At 43.9% G+C, this 21854-nt stretch overlaps 1 protein-coding gene across 1 annotated transcript; it reads left to right on the forward strand.

Moving 5' to 3' along the window:
* Positions 1–14402: 14402 nt before the first annotated feature.
* LOC308156091 (polyadenylate-binding protein 1A-like) lies at positions 14403–16318 on the forward strand (the record flags this gene model as incomplete). Its single annotated transcript, XM_080529451.1, has 4 exons — positions 14403–15254; positions 15362–15701; positions 15812–16024; positions 16110–16318. The coding sequence occupies 4 exons, from the start codon at positions 14403–14405 to the stop codon at positions 16316–16318; spliced, it is 1614 nt and encodes a 537-aa protein (XP_080385577.1).
* Positions 16319–21854: the final 5536 nt, after the last annotated feature.

A 21854-nucleotide genomic window follows, 5' to 3' on the forward strand; every position in this document is an offset into this window, starting at 1 on the left:
TTGGTGAAAAGTGATAAATAAGGAAGAACCCAAAAATAGAGCGTTTACCTCCTACTGATTTATCCTGTGAGGGTCTAAAAAAATAACGTGATTTCCGTTACGTGACTTTTAAAGGAGGTTAAAAAAAAATGCCTGTCGGTCTGTCTCTGCATGCGTTGGTCACCGCGCACTGACACTTTCAGAATGCAGCAAGTTGCCGTTTGATTCCGTGTGTTTGAGTTGAGGTAGAGAGGGGTGGCTGGGGGGGGCGATGGGAGGGTGGGTGGGTGGGGGGTAATGTCTGACCATTACTAGCGTCAGCTGACCTCGCGATGCGACCGCTGCTCGCGTTTTAGCATAACAAAAGTAACAACAGCTCGAGATGCCGAGAGGCGCGCGCGGAGAGTCCTGCCCTGTCCACGGTGCTGAAAGGGGAGGTTCAGTGTTAACGTGTTTAGTGTACACCCCTCCCCCCTTCCTCTTCCCTGTCCTTACCGCCCCCCTCTCGTCCTCTCCTCTCCTCCCTCCTTATCCATCTAGATGTACACGTGTCCATCTTCATCGCGCACAATGGGGTAAAGGGAATTCGGAACATTGTTTTCATTCTTAGTGCTCCTCTTTTGTTTGGGTTAGGGTTGGTTAACCCTATTTTTGCCAACAATAGACGGTAACCACACAGACAAGTGGACGGGCGTAATTTACTGTTGTGTCTCAGGCTGTCCCTCCCTGTAAGTGGCGAGCTAAGACCCATGCAAGACTACAAAGCGCAACTCATTCTTCTTATTGATGAGGAGAATACTTTTTTCTTCCTTTTTTCCCCCTTCTTTTTAAAAAAAAAAACGTTTGTGTTTTTTATTTGTTTTTAATTATAATGGCAATGGCACATCACAGGTACAAGTGGTGAGGCCAAACATAACACAATACGAGCTTGGCCTATCAACAATAATGTGACAATAATTCGAAGTATTCCAAGACTCATTTTATTTCTTTATTTAGTTCTCTATTTTCTCATGCAGACCCTATCGTATTATAGTTTGATATAGTGATGAAGTCGTTCTATACAGCTTTGATTAGACATTGGCTGCGCAGCATGCTCACCAGTGAGTCCAAGACAATTACTTCATTCATTACTTCTTACAGGGAAATTATAAAACTTGAGAACATATCAAAATGTTCCATGTCTCCCTTTACGATCAGTCAATCTCTATCTATCTATCTATCTATCTATCTATCTATCTATCTATCTATCTATCTATCTATCTATCTATCTATCTATCTATCTATCTATCTATCTATCTATCCATCCATCCATCCATCCATCCATCCATCCATCCAAGTGTACTGTATATCTATGGCTATTTTGCATATTCATACATTTTCTATACAGGGTAAAGGCACTTGTTTTCATTGCACAAGAGGCGTTTTTATGCTCAGCGGAGTAATCCTTGGTCAACAAGTCAGTCTGATCTCTTCATGCAGATTAGGAATAAACGCCAGTAAATCTGGAAGGAGCCATACACCGTAACAAGGATCCTAAAGCGAGGCCTCAAAGATGCTAATGTCATACAACTCCAACAACAGTATAGCTGCAACCCTGCATTTAGGCTTCTTATGTGACTGTTTTCATCTCATGTCAGGAAAAATCATTTTAGATACTATTTCATATTGTTTACATCGAAGTTTACTTCGATTCAGATACTAATCGCTCTTATGGGATTGATCCATTATCATGCCCCATGCCTGACAGTGCGCATTCAAGGGCCCTATAACCGGGAAAATGTCTTTGTATCGCCAGTATTTTATCGAGATAGTCGATACTAGAGAACTGTAGGCCTACAGAATAATGATGGAGATAATTATAACAATGTAATAACCACTACACGAAAAATATATATTAAGATATTGTTATCATTATTATTATTATTATTATTATTAATAATGTAATTATCAACATCACCATCATCATTATAAAGATACAACTTTTAGTAAAAAAAAACTGATGAAACATAGAATGCTGAACTATGCACGATTTTGTTTGTATGTGTGTTACTTATAAGAATAAAAAAGAGTTAACCTGTAAGCCTGCAGCCAATTCTAGCTGCATGCACAACCCCCTTCCCCCCTCTGTTTATTAACACTTGAAAACACAAAATATATTTTTGGGGGAACCTGACCACTTCTGAAAGCTGAATCTGGTACACCTGCTAAAACCTGCTTCATTGAAAAGTGGATGGTAAAAATCAAAACAAAGCAGCACATTGCCAGAAGGTCCTTTGGTCTCTGAGGTTTTATTCCCCCTAGCTCCAGCTCTGCTCCCCAGCCCCCCCCCCCCCTCTACACACACACACACACACACACACACACACACACACACACACACACCCCACCCTGACATGATTTCATTAAAGGGCCCCTCTAAAAAGGCTGATGCTCTTATCCTGCTCTCCCACTGCCACCCCTCTGTCAGTGTGTGCACTACGGACTGTGGAGCATCATTATAGGAGATTGGTAAAGTGTTAAGGCACCTGGGGTCCACTTTACAGAGCGGCCGCAATCACACACACACACACACACACACACACACACATACACATGAAAGAGCAGCTACAATCAGGTTTTAATGGCCCTCCATACGGACCTGCTCTCAAAGTCTGATTCTGGGGACTAGGGCATGTGTGTGTGTGTGTGTGTGTGTGTGTGTTTACTTATATTTATAGAGGGAGGCACAGGGGAGGTTAGGGGACAGCATGACACAAGCCTAGCTTCTGAGAGTGAAGAGTCACTTAGAACCAAGAGCAGATCAAACCTCTGTATTGTCGTAAAGAAAAGATAGTCACGCTTGGATAGTATCTGACATTAAAGAGGCCCTATGAATTTATATATCCTATTGTGTCTTCTTCTTCTTCTTCTGCTTCTTCTTCTTCTTCTTCTTCTTCTTCTTCTTTAGGGTTTCATTAAAACTATCCCAGAGGATGGAGGTCAACAGATTATCCTAATGGCAATAACATAATTTGATTTATTTATATGTTTCCAATTGAGTGATACATACAGTATAACATTCATGAGAATGTTTTCCCTTCATACATTTCTGGAATAAAAAAGAACTTTACCAAAATTAATAAAACCAGCCAACTGCCCTGTTGAGAACGTTTCTTTCTCCACCTTTCTCCACCTCTGCATTTATGCTGTCAAGATAGAATATGAGCTGAAAATATAACATCTTAAGCATTGCGCACTCACCACAAATCACTTTAACAATCTGTAACGATGACTTGCAAGTATTGAAAGGCAAATATGAAATATGATGATTTCTCGTTTCTTCTACCACTAATGTATGTGTGTTGCTAAATATTGCTTACATAATTAATTTTAGCAGGGAGAAAAGTTTTATTAATTCAGTAAATCTTCCTCTCTCCCGCTGTCAATATCAGGCAGGGAACTTCTTTGCATATGCAACCGGCATATTACGGCATGGTAATATTGATTGCAGAGCTATTCCAAATTTATGACCCCCTCAAACATGATATATAATGCAATACATAATCACAAAGTGTAAGTGGTGGAGGAAATGTCACATTCAGCCAACAGCTCTCATAGACTCATACACCAAACCAAAAGCACATTTTTGCTAAAATTATTGATTTGATGAGTCAGGGCAGGGGACATTTGAATTTCAATTCAACAAATTGAGGAAGTAAAATAAGGACTTTTTACATTTTTACATTTTTTTTTTCAACAGTAAATTCAAAATCACTTCCTAAATTCTCCCATGATCCGTGATCCTATTGCGCCTCAACAACAAAGGCCCTGCTTACTGACAATGTTAGGGAAGTCAAATAGCTACAGTATGCATATGGGAGGCTGGTGGAGGCAGAAATCAAAGGACTGGCTCATTGTAATGCATGGTATGGAAGAGGGATGGTATCAAACACGTGAGATAATATTATTCCATGCACTACAATGAGCACGTCCTTTGACTTCTACCTCTCCCAGCCTCCTCTGATGTGGGAGTGAAGCAAACTTTAAATAGGTGCATTATTTTTCAGATGCAGCAGTGTATTTGTGGAGTCAGCTAAATGGGGCCATGTTGGCAGCCAGGGCTACAAACCCCAGTGCCTCTAAATGCCTTGAGTCTGACCACAGAGGAGCAGGCAGTAGAGTGAATCATCTGTTGTATAGCCACTCCATTTCATAGCCCCACTCTCAAGGGAGACAGTGTAATGTATGGCCATGCATTCTGCTGCCCCCCTAGGGAGATCTGGACACTCTCCTGTCATTGCGTTGCCAGGTTGGCGGGTTTCCCTCTCTCATTGGTGGTTCCTCCCCCGAAGCAGAGTGAGGATTTGCGATTGTCATCATAGCATCACTTTACCTATACTACATGCAGAGACTTTCTGGGATAAGATTCCGTTTCAGCTTGTCATGCAGTCAGAAAGGGAAGACAGAGAGTGAGGGAGTGTGTGTGTGCGTGTGCGTGTGCGTGTGCGTGTGTGTGCGTGTGCGTGCGCGCGTGTGTGTGTGTGTGTGTGCGTGTGTGTGTGTGTGCACGCGTGTACACACGCCTAACCGCATGCGTCTGCATGTGTGTTTGTATATGTCTAACTGCCTATGCAGCACAGCTGAGTTGGGGCAGCAGCTCCCTCCCAGTTCTGTCCTCCCCGGCCCGGCCCATGCCACCCCATTGACACCCGCCCTCTATTGTACGCCTGTCATGATCAATCATGTCCCCCAATGAGCGGCCTTGTGCGGGAGGGAGGGGACCAATCACATGCCTCATTAACCAAGCTTGGTTCCTCTCAGGCCTGCGATGGTCCCAGGACATTCTGCCTGTTGCTGTCTGTGTGGAGCTGGAGGCTTCAGAGAGAGGAGAAGGGGTGTCCATAGGAGTCTAGGAGCACCTAGGCTCACAGGCGTATGCTGGGGGACTGACTCTCTTAACGACCAGAGAGGGAGGAGAAACACAGCTGACACATCTGATAAATTATAGGCTTTTATGGTGTCTGAAAAACACAGTGTTTAAGTGAATATGTAAAAGAGTTAGGGGCTGTCAGGGGGGAGAGTGTGGCTAACAGCATGGAGATATCAATCTAGGAGTAGACGGGTCCCAAACAGCTGCTGTCAGCCTCCTAGGAAGAAGAGAGGGGACTTAGGGGTTAACTTATGATATGGTATCAGTCTGAATGATACTTATTCTGCTTAGTACCTGGAACCAAGAACTCAGATCTCGTTGTCTAACCAAAAACGATCTCTGCTCCAACGTCTTGTCGGAGACCTATTTTTCCCATGTCAAAATCAGTGTCCTGCTAATATTCATGCTACAATGGCCGATCAGATCATTGAACTAGCCAACTCTAAAATTGCTCGATTAAAATGTCTGCTAAAGGCTAGTCTACTGTAGTACCCTGCTCACCCAGGCTTGTCTATGAGCGGCCAGCAGCCCCTAACCTCGACCAAAGCTTACAGAAGAGAAACAGAAACAGCTCTCATTGTTTTTGAAATGCCTCCATCTGGCACCAGGTTTCACTGGCCATCCCAGCCGCGGCTAAACTCAGCAGCTGGCTAAACTAACTGCCCAACCGCTTTTCCGCATGGCCCTCAGAGTAACCGACACACACACACACACACACACACACACACACACATACATACACACACGCCGGGCTAAGCCGACACACTGCCCCTCACACACACACGCACACACACGCACACACACACACACACACACACACACACACACACTACTAACTGTCCTCTCCTCTGCCCTGTCAGTCATGGGGTCAGCCGGGGCTGGAGGTGGAGGGGGGGGGGGGGGGTTTGGGAGGAGGACGGGTGAGCCTTTTGTTACTCACCCACGGGAGGAGAGGGGTGGGGGTGTTGGGTGGGCGGTGGGGGGTGGGGGGTGGGGGGTGGTGAGGGATTGGTAGAGTGTGGCTCAAATACACTGTAACTGTCTAGATATAATTTTGGGCAATAGAGAGGAACTGATATCATTGATTTAGCCAAAAGTGATACCGTTTGATTTAGTTTTTGGAGACGTAGCTGCCATTGTAGAAGCAGTACAATTAATGGTTGTAGTATTACTGGTTTTAATGATTGTAAATCAATAGAAATATAATTATACTTTATATAGAAATGTCAAGAATCACCCATATATTTTACTCTCTCTCATCATAAACAAACGAGAAGTAAACAAGTCAGAAACATTCAAGTAGATAAACGAAAAACAAATGCTGTGAATGACTACCCAGTGCTACACACTGATTTGATCCTCCCTTCGACCCGTGTACAGTCTTATCAGTGATCTCGCTGTCGAGTGTTTAACCCAACAGCAGGCCCTCAGGGTGTGAATACAGGACTGGGCGTTTGTGGGGTGAGAGAGAGAGTGTGCTCGGGTCTCAAGAGGCCTCCACCTCTATACCCCAGCATCAACCCCTGAATATAGAGATGCTAATGGCTTACAACACAAGGAACAAAGACACAGCGCGACCACCGGTTACCGATACAATGGCCCTTAACTCAGCCACTGACACTTTTACAACCCAACATGTGTCACTTGTTTCACGCTCGCACAATGAGGAGCCAAACAACTGGCCGTTCCCTTTTGGGGAATCGTCTCCGTGTTTCGTGTTCTGTTCACTTTTCCTTTTTTTATTGTGGGGGTCTGTGTGGCTCGGACTGACCTTCTGCATGGGGTGGGGGGGGGGGGGGGGGGACTTGGGGGGGAGGGGGGGGTTGTTGTGTTTTACTTGGCTTTGTCTCTCATTGTGGAGTATCTGGTCCTTGGTGTGCTGAAAACCCACCCCGGGGCAGACATAATGTGAGGGGTCGAAGGTTAAACCTCTTAGGCAGAGTTAAGACTCGCTCCAGTTTAGGTCTGGGGATGCTGACCTGTAGAAGGCCTGTCTGTTTTTTTAGGTGGTCGTGGTTGGGTCTTCTGAAGGACATATAGGGTGACAGACAGACAGACAGACAGACAGGCAGACAGACAGACGACAGACAGACAGACGACAGACGACAGACAGACAGAGACAGGGTTCTTGTTTAAGCATCAACAGCTTTAAATCAATCACATTGATCATAGTAATGCTACAGTGGAATGTACGATGGCGTATTTTCTGTAAGTGTAGCCCTGCAGGATCAAAGATAGGAGAACATGAGGCATGTCCACAAGGCATAGGTGTTTCCCAACACGTTCTTAACTTAATAACTTTCTGGGTTATTAAGGTTACAGAATCCATTAATTGGTGACCCTCATCTTAGCAAAGATAATTGCGTATCAGTGGTAGGTAGCCAGTACCCTCTGGCTAGTTATACTACATTTACACTTCCATTACTCAGACATACAGTACCAGTCATACTTTTGACTGGTACTGTACCTGTAAGTAATAATACATAGAACAGTTGTCATTGTCAACATGTGTGTGTGTGTGTGTGTGTGTGTGTGTGTGTGTGTGTGTGTCTGTGCGAGAGGTGTGTTTCATTAGTAGTATAACTAATTATCAATCAATCAAAGTGGTCATTGTACACTCATTTATTCCAGATCAGGTGTCCGTATAAATTCAGGTGTCCAAGCGTCCTGTTAAATTCACCTTGATGAGCAATAGCTCAATAAACAAACACCTGGGTGGGTAAACATGGAGTGAGGATGACTTACAGGTTAATTGATGGGGGACACCACAGAGACACCCAAGGTTGTGCTGCTGGGAGCCTTCAGCAGGTCATCGGTGGCAGAGCAGGCTCTTAATTGAATTCTAATTGAAATCTCTGTCCTGCCCTTCTCCCCCCTCCTCCTCCCAGCAAGAGAGGTGTGATGAGCTTTGCAGTCTCCTCGCCTCCTCTCAGACACACACACACACACACACACACACACACACACACACAAGCACACACGCACTTCCCAAAGATGAGATGAGGGGATGAGTTATGGTCCCCTGTCTGTAGAAGCACAGGACCCCCAGACCCCAGCAACCAAGCCCTTTCATATGCCTTCACCCAGGGTATTAGCAGTGACACCTAGAGCCTGCCTCTTCTACACCTCCCTTTCTGTTTCTCTCACTCTCATCTCTCTTTTTTCCATTCTTCTTTCTATCTCTCGTTCTGCTCTTCCTCTCTCCTTCCCTAATAATGTTTCTCTCTCTCTCTCTCTCTCTCTCTCTCTCTCTCTCTCTCCATCAACACATCTAATGAGATCTCTCCCTCTCTCTTCTCTCCCTCCCTCTCTCTCTCTCTCTCTCTCTCTCTCTCCCTCTCTCTCTCTCTGATCATCAGCAGTTCCTGAACACAGGGAGAGAGCGACATCATCCCAGCGCCTGGCGTGGGCCAAGGAGACCGCCACTCCTCCTCTAATGATGGATGTCATCATTCCGTTCCAAAATGAATGTATTTATTATTAGTAATTTATTTGCTGATTAATCATACTCGGTGTCAGAGCGTGCTGGACAAACGGCCCGTCGCAGGGATCAAAGGGGTCAGGTGTTTAAAAGCAGGCATTTATCATGGTGTCGCCATTAGGTGTCATTATTGCTGAGCTGCTCTTGATTCGCTAAATTAGAAAACAATTCGTAGGCAACACTCTGCAAATCACACTCTTCACCATGGCAAACATTTTTTTTAAGAAGTTGCAGTTGAGGTGATGTTGTTGACATTTACTTTTTTTTTCCTCATGTGTCCGATGAGTTGTCAGCTTTGATTGGATTCTGTTTGTCCGTCTTCCCCAGCAATGACAAGTGTGACAGAGGTCTGCTGGAGGGCTCACTGTGCTGTGTGTGTGTGTGTGTGTGTGTGTGTGTGTGTGTGTGTGTGTGTGTGTGTGTGTGTGTGGCGTGGGGGGGGGGTCTGGGGTGAGGAGGGCAGTTGTGGTGGTCTGGAGCAAGCAAGCGCGTGTCTCGTGTGTATGTTGGGGGGGGGGCTGTTGTTTTTTTCTTTCTTTCTTTTCCAGTGGCAGGGGGGATTTAAAAATCAGAGAGGATAAGAGGCACCGTCAACACAGGACTCACGGACGGACAGTCGGACAGTAATCCCATAGTCTCAGACTCATGACCCACTTTCTTGGAGGAGAGCCATGGAGCACCAGCAACCCTTTGCCCTCCCCAGCCCAGGAGCCTCCAGAAGGCGGAGCGGGGGGCGCGCGCGGGGGGGGGGGGTGATGAAGTGGTGGAGGGGTGGAAGGAGCGCTGGGATGGGGGGCATGGCAGGAGTAGTGGGCTGGGTGGTTGTGGGGCTGTGAAGGGGTAGGCGGTGGGGGGGGGGGGTCGAGGAGTGGAGGGGGCCCACAGACAAAAGGATGGACTCCTGGTCCTCCAGGGGCCTCTTGCCCGCCATACAACAGCCACAATGACCCACTGAATTACAAGTTTGATATATCACTACTGTAAGTAGACTGAGTGCGCATCTTATTTGGTAAGCTGTCGCTGGGTTAACAAACAAATTCCCAAGAAGACTGGGAGGCCGCAATAACAGCCATCTCTATGTCCAATCTTCTAGGGTCTCCACCGGTTATTTCCCCTTAACTCATTTAGTGCTGAGGGTGAATAAATCACCGAAAATGTCAACATTTGAGTGACTTTATTTACCAAAATTGCATACATTGTCATGCTTCATGTTTTAGCCAATCAAAGTATCATGGCTAGGTAAATACCATATAAAAAACACTCTAGGTGGTGAGTGTCCTGGAATTCGTTGGTCGTTAGCGATGTTAAACTTCACCTGTCGAGACAACAGCCACCAAACAACGATATCAATCCAGATTTCGGATCAGAGTTCAGTCAGTGTTTCGTGTAGCATTAGAACCATGTGTGCTGTACTGTCACTCGTGCAACAGAAGCGTTGTCGTTTACAGGACTATCCTCTCCGGAGGCTGAAGCTGCCCTGTGTTGGATGCCCCTTTTGACGGTTCAGCTCCCCACTAAACCCCCCACTGTGAGGACGCCATAGGGGACTATAGGCCCCCTTAGAGAGAGGCTGGGGGTCTAGCCCCGACCGTCATCCGTAGCCTCACTAAGACGAGGGTGGAGGAGATCAAGGACCCAACGGGGACATGAGCCATCTCCTAATTGGAGCAGAGCATTAAGCACAGATCATCCCATTCTCCCTGACTAAACAAATGAAATGAACAACTTCCTCTTTCTTTTATCTATGTTATCCCTATAAAAACATAGGCTAGTGACCGCTGATACGGCATGTGACTGAGACAAAATAGGTCGCAAATGCAACAAGGAGGTGTTAGATCATATCACCACATCTTGTTTTGATATCCTACAACCCTCCCACTCCCCCGTTGTTGTTTTTTTAATTGTAGAAAACATCTCCCCCATGCCATGGCACGCGCACCACAGCACGCGCTTACTTCTGTTACTTCTGTCTTTATCTTAATCCCTAGTAGACTTTAAGTGTCTGGCATCAGGACACAATCCCAAACTGGAGAGGAGCGCAGCGTTTGGAGACATAATCCCCTTATACTCCCTAGACCAGGAGCTGCTCTCAATTCACTTCCTCCTAAAGTAGGCCAAGAATCAACAGGAGCGTCAAGCAGCAAACAGCTTCGCCACCGAGGCACCAAGCTCTTTATAGGGTTCACACACACACACACACACACACGTACGCATGCACACATACGCATATATACACATATGCACACATACACAGGCACTCTCACACACACACACACACACACACACACACACACAGACAGTGTGGGGGCTACGCTCCAGTGCCTCTTCTAGGCCAAAGTCGTCTTCCCCCAGATTAGACAGGGCACTTTCAGTGCAGTGGGGCGAGATGGAGAAGACCGTGATTGTGCTGTACGAGGAATGGAAGACACAGAGAAGTGAAAGAGAGAGGTTTATCAGTCAGATCATTCATAATATTCATTGAAAATTAGCTACCAGTGGCTCAGTTGGTAGAGCATGGCATTAACAAAGATTAGGTTGTGGGTTCAATTCCTGTTAGGATCATATATACTGAAAAATGTATGCACTCACTGCAATTTAAGTTTATTTGGATAAAAGTGTCAGCTAAATGGCATATAAGAAAGCAAACACATTTTTCAAGGCAACCCCCCCCATTGATTATTTATTTATTCTCTTGAGGTGCCAACTTCAGAGGACAGTGAGTGGGAAATATTATGGGCTGGAGCTGTCTCGGTGGTAACTAGTGTTTGTGAATGGCTACCTTGACAACAGGTGTAATTGAAGCCATTGCGGGTCTGTGACAGTGTTCCCTCAGCATCTGGTCAATGGCCAGGTCCCCCTGCTAACAGGTAATGTAATACAAACACACACACACACAGACACACACACACACATACGCACACACACGCACAAACACATCACCTGAAATAACCTTTCCTATATGTCATACAGTCTAAATAAATTGGCAGTAATATACACATATAACTGTAATATAGCAGCAATCATTCCCAGAGGAAATGGGAATGTGCACACACACTCACAGTTTACTTAACACAGGAGGGACTGCCAATACATGAAAACAATTACCTGGAAAAATATGACAAACCGTCTGGCATCATTGATAACCTCAACCGATAACAACGGTTGTGTAGCAATTACATTTATGCCATTTTATCTCTACTTTTCTAATATAAAAAGAGATGGTTCAACAAGTAATTCAATTCAAGCATCCAACACAGACCCATGAACAGATGTATTACGGAAGTACTGGCCTGTGCTTGGTGCGGTCTTGTAGCTAAGGGAGAGACCTGAGCAACACTGCCACCCTCTGGTAGCTTGACTAAACTACCCCACCACTCTTATGTACAGTACACAAAATAGCATGATGAGATACATACAGAGAGACAGAGAGAGGCAGAGAAAGAGAAATAGAAAGAGACAGAGACAGAGACAGAGACAGATAGACTGGCTACACCCAAAGTTGCCTGTCTGTCTGTCTGTCTGTCAGTCTGTCTGACTGTCTACACGTAGAGGCCAGAGGTCACAGGACAGGACATAGATGCTGGCTGACCTGCGTTGACAAAGGATCTACCGTTGGGATACCGTCACTCAGGGCCAAATACCAACTTGAATTAACCTCAAAATCTTTACATAAAGCCTGCAATGAAGCCAAAGGCATATTTTTTGATAGAATTCTAAATATTCCTCGGATATATATTTTAGTGTAGGGTTATCAGAGGTTAATAGAAACTGTTCAGCTCAGACAGTGGGCAACACTATGGGAAACAGTAATGACCTTTACCCACATACTGTAGACTAGTCTACTATATAATGTGCTCCATACATTTCCCCATACATTCGACACTCTACATATAGTGTACTATATGTATATATACAGTATTAAAATGTATCATCTGGACATCATATGTTTTTTCCATTCTGGAAAACATCAGAATTTCCCAAACAACAACTTTAATTTTGTTTTTTTTAAGAACATCAATTAAACTGAATTGAAATAGCTTGTCAGCAGGACAAGGGGATCACATTCTTATCAAGACTTTACTCCTTCAGAGAGAAATCCCACCTAGAGGCCATTACCAGCTATTATATACATTATACAACACAACAAGACAAAAGGGGAACAAAGCGGAAAAACAAACAATGACTTTAAAAACAATGACCTAAAAACAATATGGATTTGTTTGGAATTATACACCGGGAAACATCAAGCCTAGCGATTTGAAATTCATCCCACTGCATTTGAACTCCAACGACCTTAGCGTACGCATCCCTCCCCATCGCACACGGGCAGAGAGGACATCCAAATCCAAACCTTAAGCTGTGAGCGCTGTGACCAGCTTACCGAGAGGCATGGAGAAGAAGAAAAAAAGGCATTATGGGTAGGCTAAAGCCAAAGCGGACACAAGTCAGAGGCAAAATGGCCATTAGTGTAAACCGTAAAGCGATTGGTTGAGGTTACAGGCATTGTCTTGGGGATTGTCGTTGCAGAGCGGGAGTTTTAAGAGGTTTTAGAGAAAGGCTAAAAAACGTCAGCTTTGGCTGAATCCCTTAGATACACTGGAGACCAATGGAGACCAATGGACAACAATGTAGTCGATTTAAAAAGGCTCATCTGGCTCTCTCCATCCCTTCCCCTCTCCCTTCTCCTAGCCTTCTCACTGCGGCCCTCACTCCCACCCGGAGCTGGGCTTTGGGAAGATTTGCTTGTACTTTTTCGTTAGGGCTGATCTTCATGGAATATAGGTCCAGAGACTAAGCTAGTGTATTACACCCACTCACACACACACACACACACACACACACACACACACACACACACACAAACACACACACACACACACACACACACAAACACACACAGACACGCACACACACACACACACACACAAACATACACACACACACACACACACATACATACACACGCGCACACACACACACACACACACACACACACACACACACACACACACTGCCTCACATACTCACACTGCCCTGTTTCCTGCCCTCTCTGATAGGGATGTACCCGAATACAAATACATTATTCATAAAAGCACAAATAATGCGATGGATAGAGATTCTACCCGAAGTTGATCATTATTATTCGGGTAAAAAAGCCATGATTGACATGTCTGGGTGTCAGCCATTATGTCTATTCAAATCGATTCATATTGGCCACAAGATAAAAATGGCCATTCTGTTTGCAACATAGGACTTTGATTTCTCACTGAACTAGTCATTTCTTTTACTACTGCAAAATAAATGAGATATTTCATAAAAGAAATGTTCACATGATTGACGCTGCTATGTCTGGAAAAGGGTAAGCAGTATGAAATGCATTCCCCTTTTACATTATTTTTGCAATGTCAGCGATCAGTTAATCAACGGTGTACAGTTGTGCATTTTAGATAATTATTTTGGTTGAAAACTGCTTGTTCTTTAGAGGCCAAAAGCATTCTGCTTATAGATCAAAACATTAACATTTGGAACAGGAAGGGTTGATGTGTCTTCAAAATCGCTAATTTCGAATGTCCTTAATCGTGAGAAATGCATTGCTTCTTTAGGGTCTTTGATTAAAACAATGCTTTATATACATGGAAAATACTTTTTTCCTCTGAATATCTATTCAGTCCATACTGTATGTGGTTCAGAGTGCACCAAATAAATCTCCTAGCGAAGGTCTCCTGAACCCCTACATGCCTGAAAAACCCAAACTCTGTACAACATAATTTACACTGCTGGCTACAGCCCTTATGACTAGTTAGAAGGATCTATACATTCTCATGTAGAAATCTAGATGGAACATCAAGGATTTCTATGGTTACATGTCACAGTTGATAATGTGATGATGTAACAAACGAGGACCACACAACTGGGGTTCTGGTACCAGTTCTAAATGACATTCATTTCATTTACCTGGAATTCCTCTGCATAGAGCACACGTTTTATTATTATCAAGAATATCCAAAGCTAAAATATTAACTAAATATTAGTATGGCCTTCTTGTATGTTGGAGATCTCCACCAGGATACCACTGAAACAATGTTGCATGAGAAATTCAGCCCTGCTGGTGCAATTATCTCCATCAAAGTGTTTAGGGACAAGATCACGCAACGATCCCTTGGGTATGCCTATGTCGACTTTCAACAGCACGCTGAAGCAGAGCTTGCCCTGGACACCATGAACTTCGATGTCCTCAAAGGAAGACCTATGCGCATCACGTGGTTTCAGCGTGACCCTTCACTGAGGAAGAGTGGGGTAGGCAATGTGTTCATCAAGAACTTGGAGGAATCTATTGACAGCCAGGCCCTCTACGACACGTTTTCTACATTTGGAAAGGTCCTCTCCTGTAAGGTGGTTTGTGATGAGAATGGACAATCTAAAGGCCATGGCTATGTGCAATTTGAGTGCCAGGAGGCTGCTGAGAGAGCCATTAAGAGGCTGAATGGCATGCTGTTCAATGACAAATTAGTGTTTATTGGACCTTTCAAATCTAGCAAAGAAAGAGAGGCTGAACATGGAGCCAGGGCCAAAGAGTTCACCAATGTGTACATCAAAAACTTTGGAGAGGATATGGATGACCAAAAACTGAAGGAAAAGTTTGAAATATATGGACCAACCCTGAGTGTCCGGGTCATGACTGATGACAATGGTCAGTCCAGGGGTTTCGGCTTTGTTAACTTCGAAAGACATGAGGATGCCCAGAAGGCCGTTGACGACATGAATGGTAAAAAGATCAATGGGAGAAAGGTCTATGTGGGCCGCGCCCAGAAGAGAGGAGAGCGCCAGACTATGCTGAAGTGCCGGTTTGAACACATGAAGCATAAGCGTATGACCAGATACCAGGTTTGTGGTCTCCAGTTCTCTGATACTAACATAGAAGTTGATATTACATACATATTTATTGTTGAGGTATGAAAAACATATCACTAAACAGGGTTTCCCTCTACTAGGGTGTTAATCTGTATGTGAAGAACCTGGAAGATGGCTTGGATGATGAGCATCTGCACAAAGCATTCTCCTCCTTCGGAACAATCACCAGTGCAAAGGTGATGATGGAAGATCAACGCAGCAAGGGCTTTGGCTTTGTGTGCTTCTCCTCCCCTGAGGACGCCACCAAAGCTGTGACTGAGATGAACGGCCGCATTGTGTCCACCAAGCCGCTGTTTGTGGCCCTGGCCCAGCGCAGGGAGGATCGCCAAGCACAGCAGCAGGCGTTTATCACTAAACAGTACAATGTCTGCGCCATGCACAACCGACAGGTTCCCTGTATGATGACCTCTCAGCGGATCGGTCAGTATATTTATTGAAGCAACCCTACACATACAGTAGATGTGTGACTTGAGACAAGACCAATATCAATGAATATTCTTTTGATTATGAGTGTCTTCTTACTCACACAGCTACTCAGGCTTTGAGACAGCGTCCTGCCAGTGCAAATGCAGCTACAGCCAGGATGTGCACTGTGTCCCAGAACAAGCATGCAGCAGCTGGTGAACACTACCCACAGCAGCACATGGCTCCCCAGTCACAGGTTCCCTTGCAGCAGCAACCTGCTTTGCTGACTGCCTCCATGCTGGCTGCCACTCCTCCTGAGGAGCGAAAACAACTGCTGGGTGAGTCTACTTGTTAGATATTTAGATCCCATTAGCTATACTGTATAATAACTGTTACTGATTGTTTGATTCTCCATCCCTCCAGGTGAGCATCTCTTCCAACTTATCCAGAAAACACATCCCAGTCTAGCTCCCAAGATCACAGGGATGCTGCTGGAGATGGACAACTCAGAACTTCTCCACATGCTGGAGGCCCAGGATTCCCTGCGCTCCAAGGTTGATGAAGCGGTCGCTGCGCTGCAGGCACACTGGGCTAAGGAGGCTGCGCAGAAATCTGACCCCCTCCCAGCTTGAGTTCAAAGCGACTAAGATGAGGGATGGAGATCCAGACATTAAAACCTACTCCTACAACACTGAAACATTGAACTTTTCAAATATTGCTATATTAATAAATTATTTAATTACCAAATGAACAAAATGCTATGTCTGAATGCCTTTTACTGTGTTAGTGATCAGAATATCAACAGTGTTGTACTGTACAAAGACTTGATAGCTATGGATTTTGGATTGTACATTTTGGAAAGTCATTTGGATTAAATACCGCTGGCTGTGATCAATTCTCAAACTGTCTTCAGGGGCCAAAACATCTCTGTGCTTATAGATCTGGGCCAAACAATAACATTTGAAGCTAGGGATCTACCCGAATACAAATCTGTTATTTGGAAAAGCAAATAATGCAATGGAAACAGATACAGATTCTACCCAAAGTTGCTCATTATTATTTGGAAAATGATTGACATGTCTGTGGATCAGCCATTATGTTTCTTCATATAATTGTGGATGGCAACAAGATACAAATGCCCATTCTGTTTGCAACATAGGACTTAGATTTCACTAACTAGTCGTTTCATTTATTACACATTATTGAAAAGTGATCGGATTCGCTATTCTCTAAACGTCCCCACTCAGTCACTGAGCAGGCAGCGGGCTGAGAGCTGCCTCGATGCGAAACTCTCGCATCGTAAATAGTAATTAATGTTTACCTAGCAAACTGCAGTAATGTTAACATTTCAAGAATACAGATGCAGATGCAGACATCTCTGTACACCCCAACTCTCTGAGCTCAGCTTGGGTAGAGAGGATGGCTCTGAGCTTGGTTGGGCTGGGGTCGAGGACGAATGGTAAGCTGTCCATCTGGAGGTGATTATGTTGGGGATCTGTCAATTATGTGCAGGCGATAGTCCATGTAATTGGACCACAACAATGGCCACCAGCTACAGTAGAAGTTCAGGGCCTACCATAGAAAAAGAATGATAATAATTCCATATTCCATGTCAGTCATATATGTTGGTGTAGCAAGCATAATTGCCATGGTTTGAGAGGCCATGTCTGTTCTACTCATACTGTACTATTTCTATGAGGTCCGCAAGGGTTGACTGTGTAGAAAATGTAGACACCCTTGGATAGACATGCAAAAAGTGTAAGGGAGTGAGACATGGGTCTAGGTTCTTCTCGATGAGGCCTGGTTGCCTCTGAGTCTAGATAAACCATACACTAGCTACGCATACACTCCACAGCAGCTGGTGAAAGCGGGAACAAATCGGCAACCAATCAAAACGTTACATTTATTTTAATTTTTCTGAATAAATGTTTTAACATTTGGTGGGTTGCTGACTTGTTCCCGCTTTCAACAGCTGCTGTCACAAATGTTCTATCCACAGAGATCTACTTTACACCAGCAAAGGGTTCTACATAGCACCAAACGGCACTCTCCTAAAGAGACAAGCCAGAGAACCCTTTTCTGGTACTAGCATCTTTCGTTCTGGGAGTGTAATAGGATTTGAGATCACTTGATTGAATCTAAACTGCTGGAGGAGAGATATTCATTGGAGTATTAGGGGCACATTGTACACAATAGCCCACTTCTTTGTGTGCCTGTTGGTGGCCCTTTAGGGCACTCTATGAGGGTACTGTATGGCTTTTTGTAATATATTACTATTACTATTTAACCAATATAGTACAGAATGAGTATTAAAGGCATGCATTTCTGGTGAAATAAAGGGTTGAGGAGTCTTTCTGAATGTATACATGATGAAATTCGCTATGATGAAAAAACACTATTCGTGTTTATCTATACGTAGACTTGTATAAGGAGTGAGAAAATAAGTTTCATGTAAAGAGTTCATCTAAAGATTCAGTACATGACTCCTCATATAGTCAGGTCAATCCACCAAGCCAAGCAGGCCTAAGCATGGAGTGACACAACAACAACAACAACAACAACAACAACAACAACAACAATACATTAATGACAAGATACAGATACAGACAGATGGTTTTGTTGTTGTCAAATGGACAGTTACACAAATTTGAGTTACTTTAAACCGAAAATCAGCTTACTTAAATCTCATTTGTCCGGTTTTTTTCAACAACAAAAAATATTGCAGGCAGTCCATAATAAGCCTGTCCGTTCTGCAGCGGGAGAGTAAAAGCTCTGTCTGGCATTTAGGGATCGGGCTCGGGGATTAGGGTGAAAACAAATATAAAAAGCCAAGGACCCTCCGAGGAAAACAGCTTGTTTTTGGTGAATTTGAGAAAAATACAATTTTTAGGACTAATGAAATAGGTATCTTGAGGAGCTTACTCTGTTTTATCACTAAATAGGAGATGAATAATATGTCTCATTACAATAAGTGCTTTCTATTATGACAGGATATAACAGGAAGAAAATATGTTTTTCATCACAAATATCTTGCTATAATATATTGTAGCGAACGTGAACTTGGTAGTGTAACTCGCCCCATGCGGGAATCGAACCCCGATCTCCCGCATAACCGACGACCGCGCTAACCATTAGACCAAGAGAGTTAACTCCCTTGGTGGAGCTGTTAACGGGCCTCATACAGGATCGTTACACTATCCTCACCGTTCGGGAGAGCGTGCCCTCACGCTTCACTATGTCAAGTCCCTCACGTGGACACGCCTCTCCGATGGCCTTCTGTCCATCCCAACTTTCTGACACCAGTGTAGCGAACGTGAACTTGGTAGTGTAACTCGCCCCATGCGGGAATCGAACCCCGATCTCCCGCATCACCGACGGCCGCGCTAACCATTAGACCAAGAGAGTTAACTCCCTTGGAGGAGCTGTTAACGGGGCCTCACACAGGATCGTTACACTATCCTCACCATTCGGGAGAGCGTGCCCTCACGCTTCACTATGTCAAGTCCCTCACGTGGACACGCCTCTCCGATGGCCTTCCTTCCATCCCAACTTTCTGACACCAGTGTAGCGAACGGGAATCTTCTAGTGTAACTCGCCCCATGCGGGAGTCGAACCCCGACCTCCCACATAACCGACGGCCGCGCTAACCATTAGACCAAGAGAGTTAACTCCCTTGGTGGAGCTGTTAACGGGCCTCATACAGGATCGTTACAATATCATGCTATACACTGTACTGCTACAGTAGGTTCGGTTCTCAATTGAAAAATGCCTTTATATAGTCCTTTATAGCTTGTAAAATGTAAAAACCTACTTTAAATATCCATAATTTGGGGGGAAATACAAATATCAGAATAAAAATAAAAATATGAATGCATTATATTAATGGTAATACTTTACTTATATTGTGCGTGTGAAAAATATGTATATAATAATGTATATAAATATGTATATAATAATGTATATAATATGTAAATACTTTGAGGTACAAGAGTGACCCTTTCCATTGCAACCCAAATAGCAGGGTTCAGGAAGAATACTTCCATGCAATAACAATAACAGCCTGTTAAGACTCGTGCCACCATATCTGATTAACTTTTCATTTACTGTACATCTTAATTCTGATGCCATATGAAGACTTAATCCATCAGAAACATACTTCTCCTCTTCTCCATACGTCTATAATACATGACAGAAACCAAGTACGACCTGCATTTGATCAGCTCAGTGAATAATGACCCCTTAAGCCTCAATGCACCAGACATATTTAATATTTGCATTACCCGAACATGGCCCATTGGGATTCAGTCTACAGAGCAGCAGTATAAACATATATTACGCTTATTATGCTGATGGTGAAGATTTGGGCTTCATTAAATAAAGAGTTCCTGAAGCCCATATCCTCATCCCTTGCCCACTTTGACAGATAGACAGATTATGGAATAACTTACTGTAATTATTTCCAAAGAGGAGGGGGAGGGGATGTGGGGGGTTACAGTGTAACCGTGTTAGAAAGCCCAAGACCTAAGACGCTGCAACCAAAACAAAGGGATTGACAGCAACACGCCATAACAGCTTGATGCCCAATTGTGGAGAGAGTGTGATTTCTCAAAGTGACATGAAATCCCCTTATTAAAAAAACAAGGTCTAACTTAAGAATGCATTAGAGATATATAGTATGATCTATTTCCCTTGTGTATTTAATATGTGAACTGGGTGCTTTTGAGTTTAAATGTTCTTCACAGACAGCACAATCTAACAGAAGGATTATGTGTATTCTCAAGGGTGTGATTCTACTGTTGTTGGATTGGGTAAGAGACACACGCCACGCCACGCTACACTTCTTATCCCCCTCACACGCACACACGCACACACACACACACACACACACACATGCACACACACACACACACACACACACACACACACACACACACACACACACACACACACACACACACACATACAAAACACACACACACCCTCCACTCCCCCCGCCCCCGCCCCTCAAACCCCCTTCTCAATCGGAGAAGTCATGCAGCAGCAAATCAGATATAATCATTATTCCAACAAGAAAGAGACAGAGAAAGAGAGAAAGAGAGAGAGAGAGAGAGAGAGAGAGAGAGAGAGAGAGAGAGAGAGAGAGAGAGATTTGGGAAGATGTGTATGGGGCAGTGAGTTTTGGGGGAGGGTGGTATTGTCTGCTCAAACATTAAGATGAGGTACAATGGAGAGTTAGAGAGAATAATAGATGTGTTCTCTTGGAAGGAACCCAGTCTGACAGCACACAAATAATGCACAGGATATGATCTATACATTTAACATGACCATCATGTTCCATCCAGTATATATATATTTTTTAGAGTAATACAAATGTCTGTGTTTGTAAAAGTGAGTATATAAAAGAAGTTGGTCAGACTGTGTATTTGAAAGTTGCGTGATACAACCTCAGTCTGTCAGTCTGCACAGCAGGCTGGAAAAGCATCTAGCGGGAGTGATCTGTGTTGCTCTGTTTTTGGTAGAACACTGCCACCTTGTGGCTAATTAGAGGAAGCTCCTGTGGGCAATAATCAACTGAGATACTGTAGGCGACATACAGCAGTCAGTAATAGTTTTGACACTGTTGGGATTATAGTCTGATGATGCACTGTGGGCATGTCTTGATTTTCTATTGTATGATAATCTATTTTTACATTATATTTTCTGCCACTATCGTCGTAATGCATCATCTCTAGATTTAAATAGCAATGTGAAATGTAGGCCTGTAGACATGTAATTGTGAGGGACATCCATCGCTTGTGGCAAGGGTGTTACACTATATCTGCATAGTCCCGAATAGGTCTAGAAAGAGAAAGAGAAAAACCCTATTGAGTATACATTTATATAGCTTCAGTTTGAATAAGTAGTAACTATCAACAAACTGTTCAACTATACCCACTAACCCTAACCCCAGTATGGTAGGCATGAGACAGTGTGTATCATGTTATGGATGGAATAGATTAATAGATGCCCTCCCATTTTAATCAGCATCTCCAGAGAGTGCTTCAAATGAAGTCCCCCTATCTCTGCCCAACTCTGACATCAATCCTAAACCGCCACTCGAATTATTACGCTGTTGATTTAATTAGTAAAAGCAATCACAATCTGGAAGCCAGTTAATTGGGAGAATTT

This window comes from Nansenia antarctica, assembly GCF_963989245.1.
Source record: "Nansenia antarctica genome assembly, chromosome: 4".
Taxonomy (NCBI): domain Eukaryota; kingdom Metazoa; phylum Chordata; class Actinopteri; order Argentiniformes; family Microstomatidae; genus Nansenia; species Nansenia antarctica.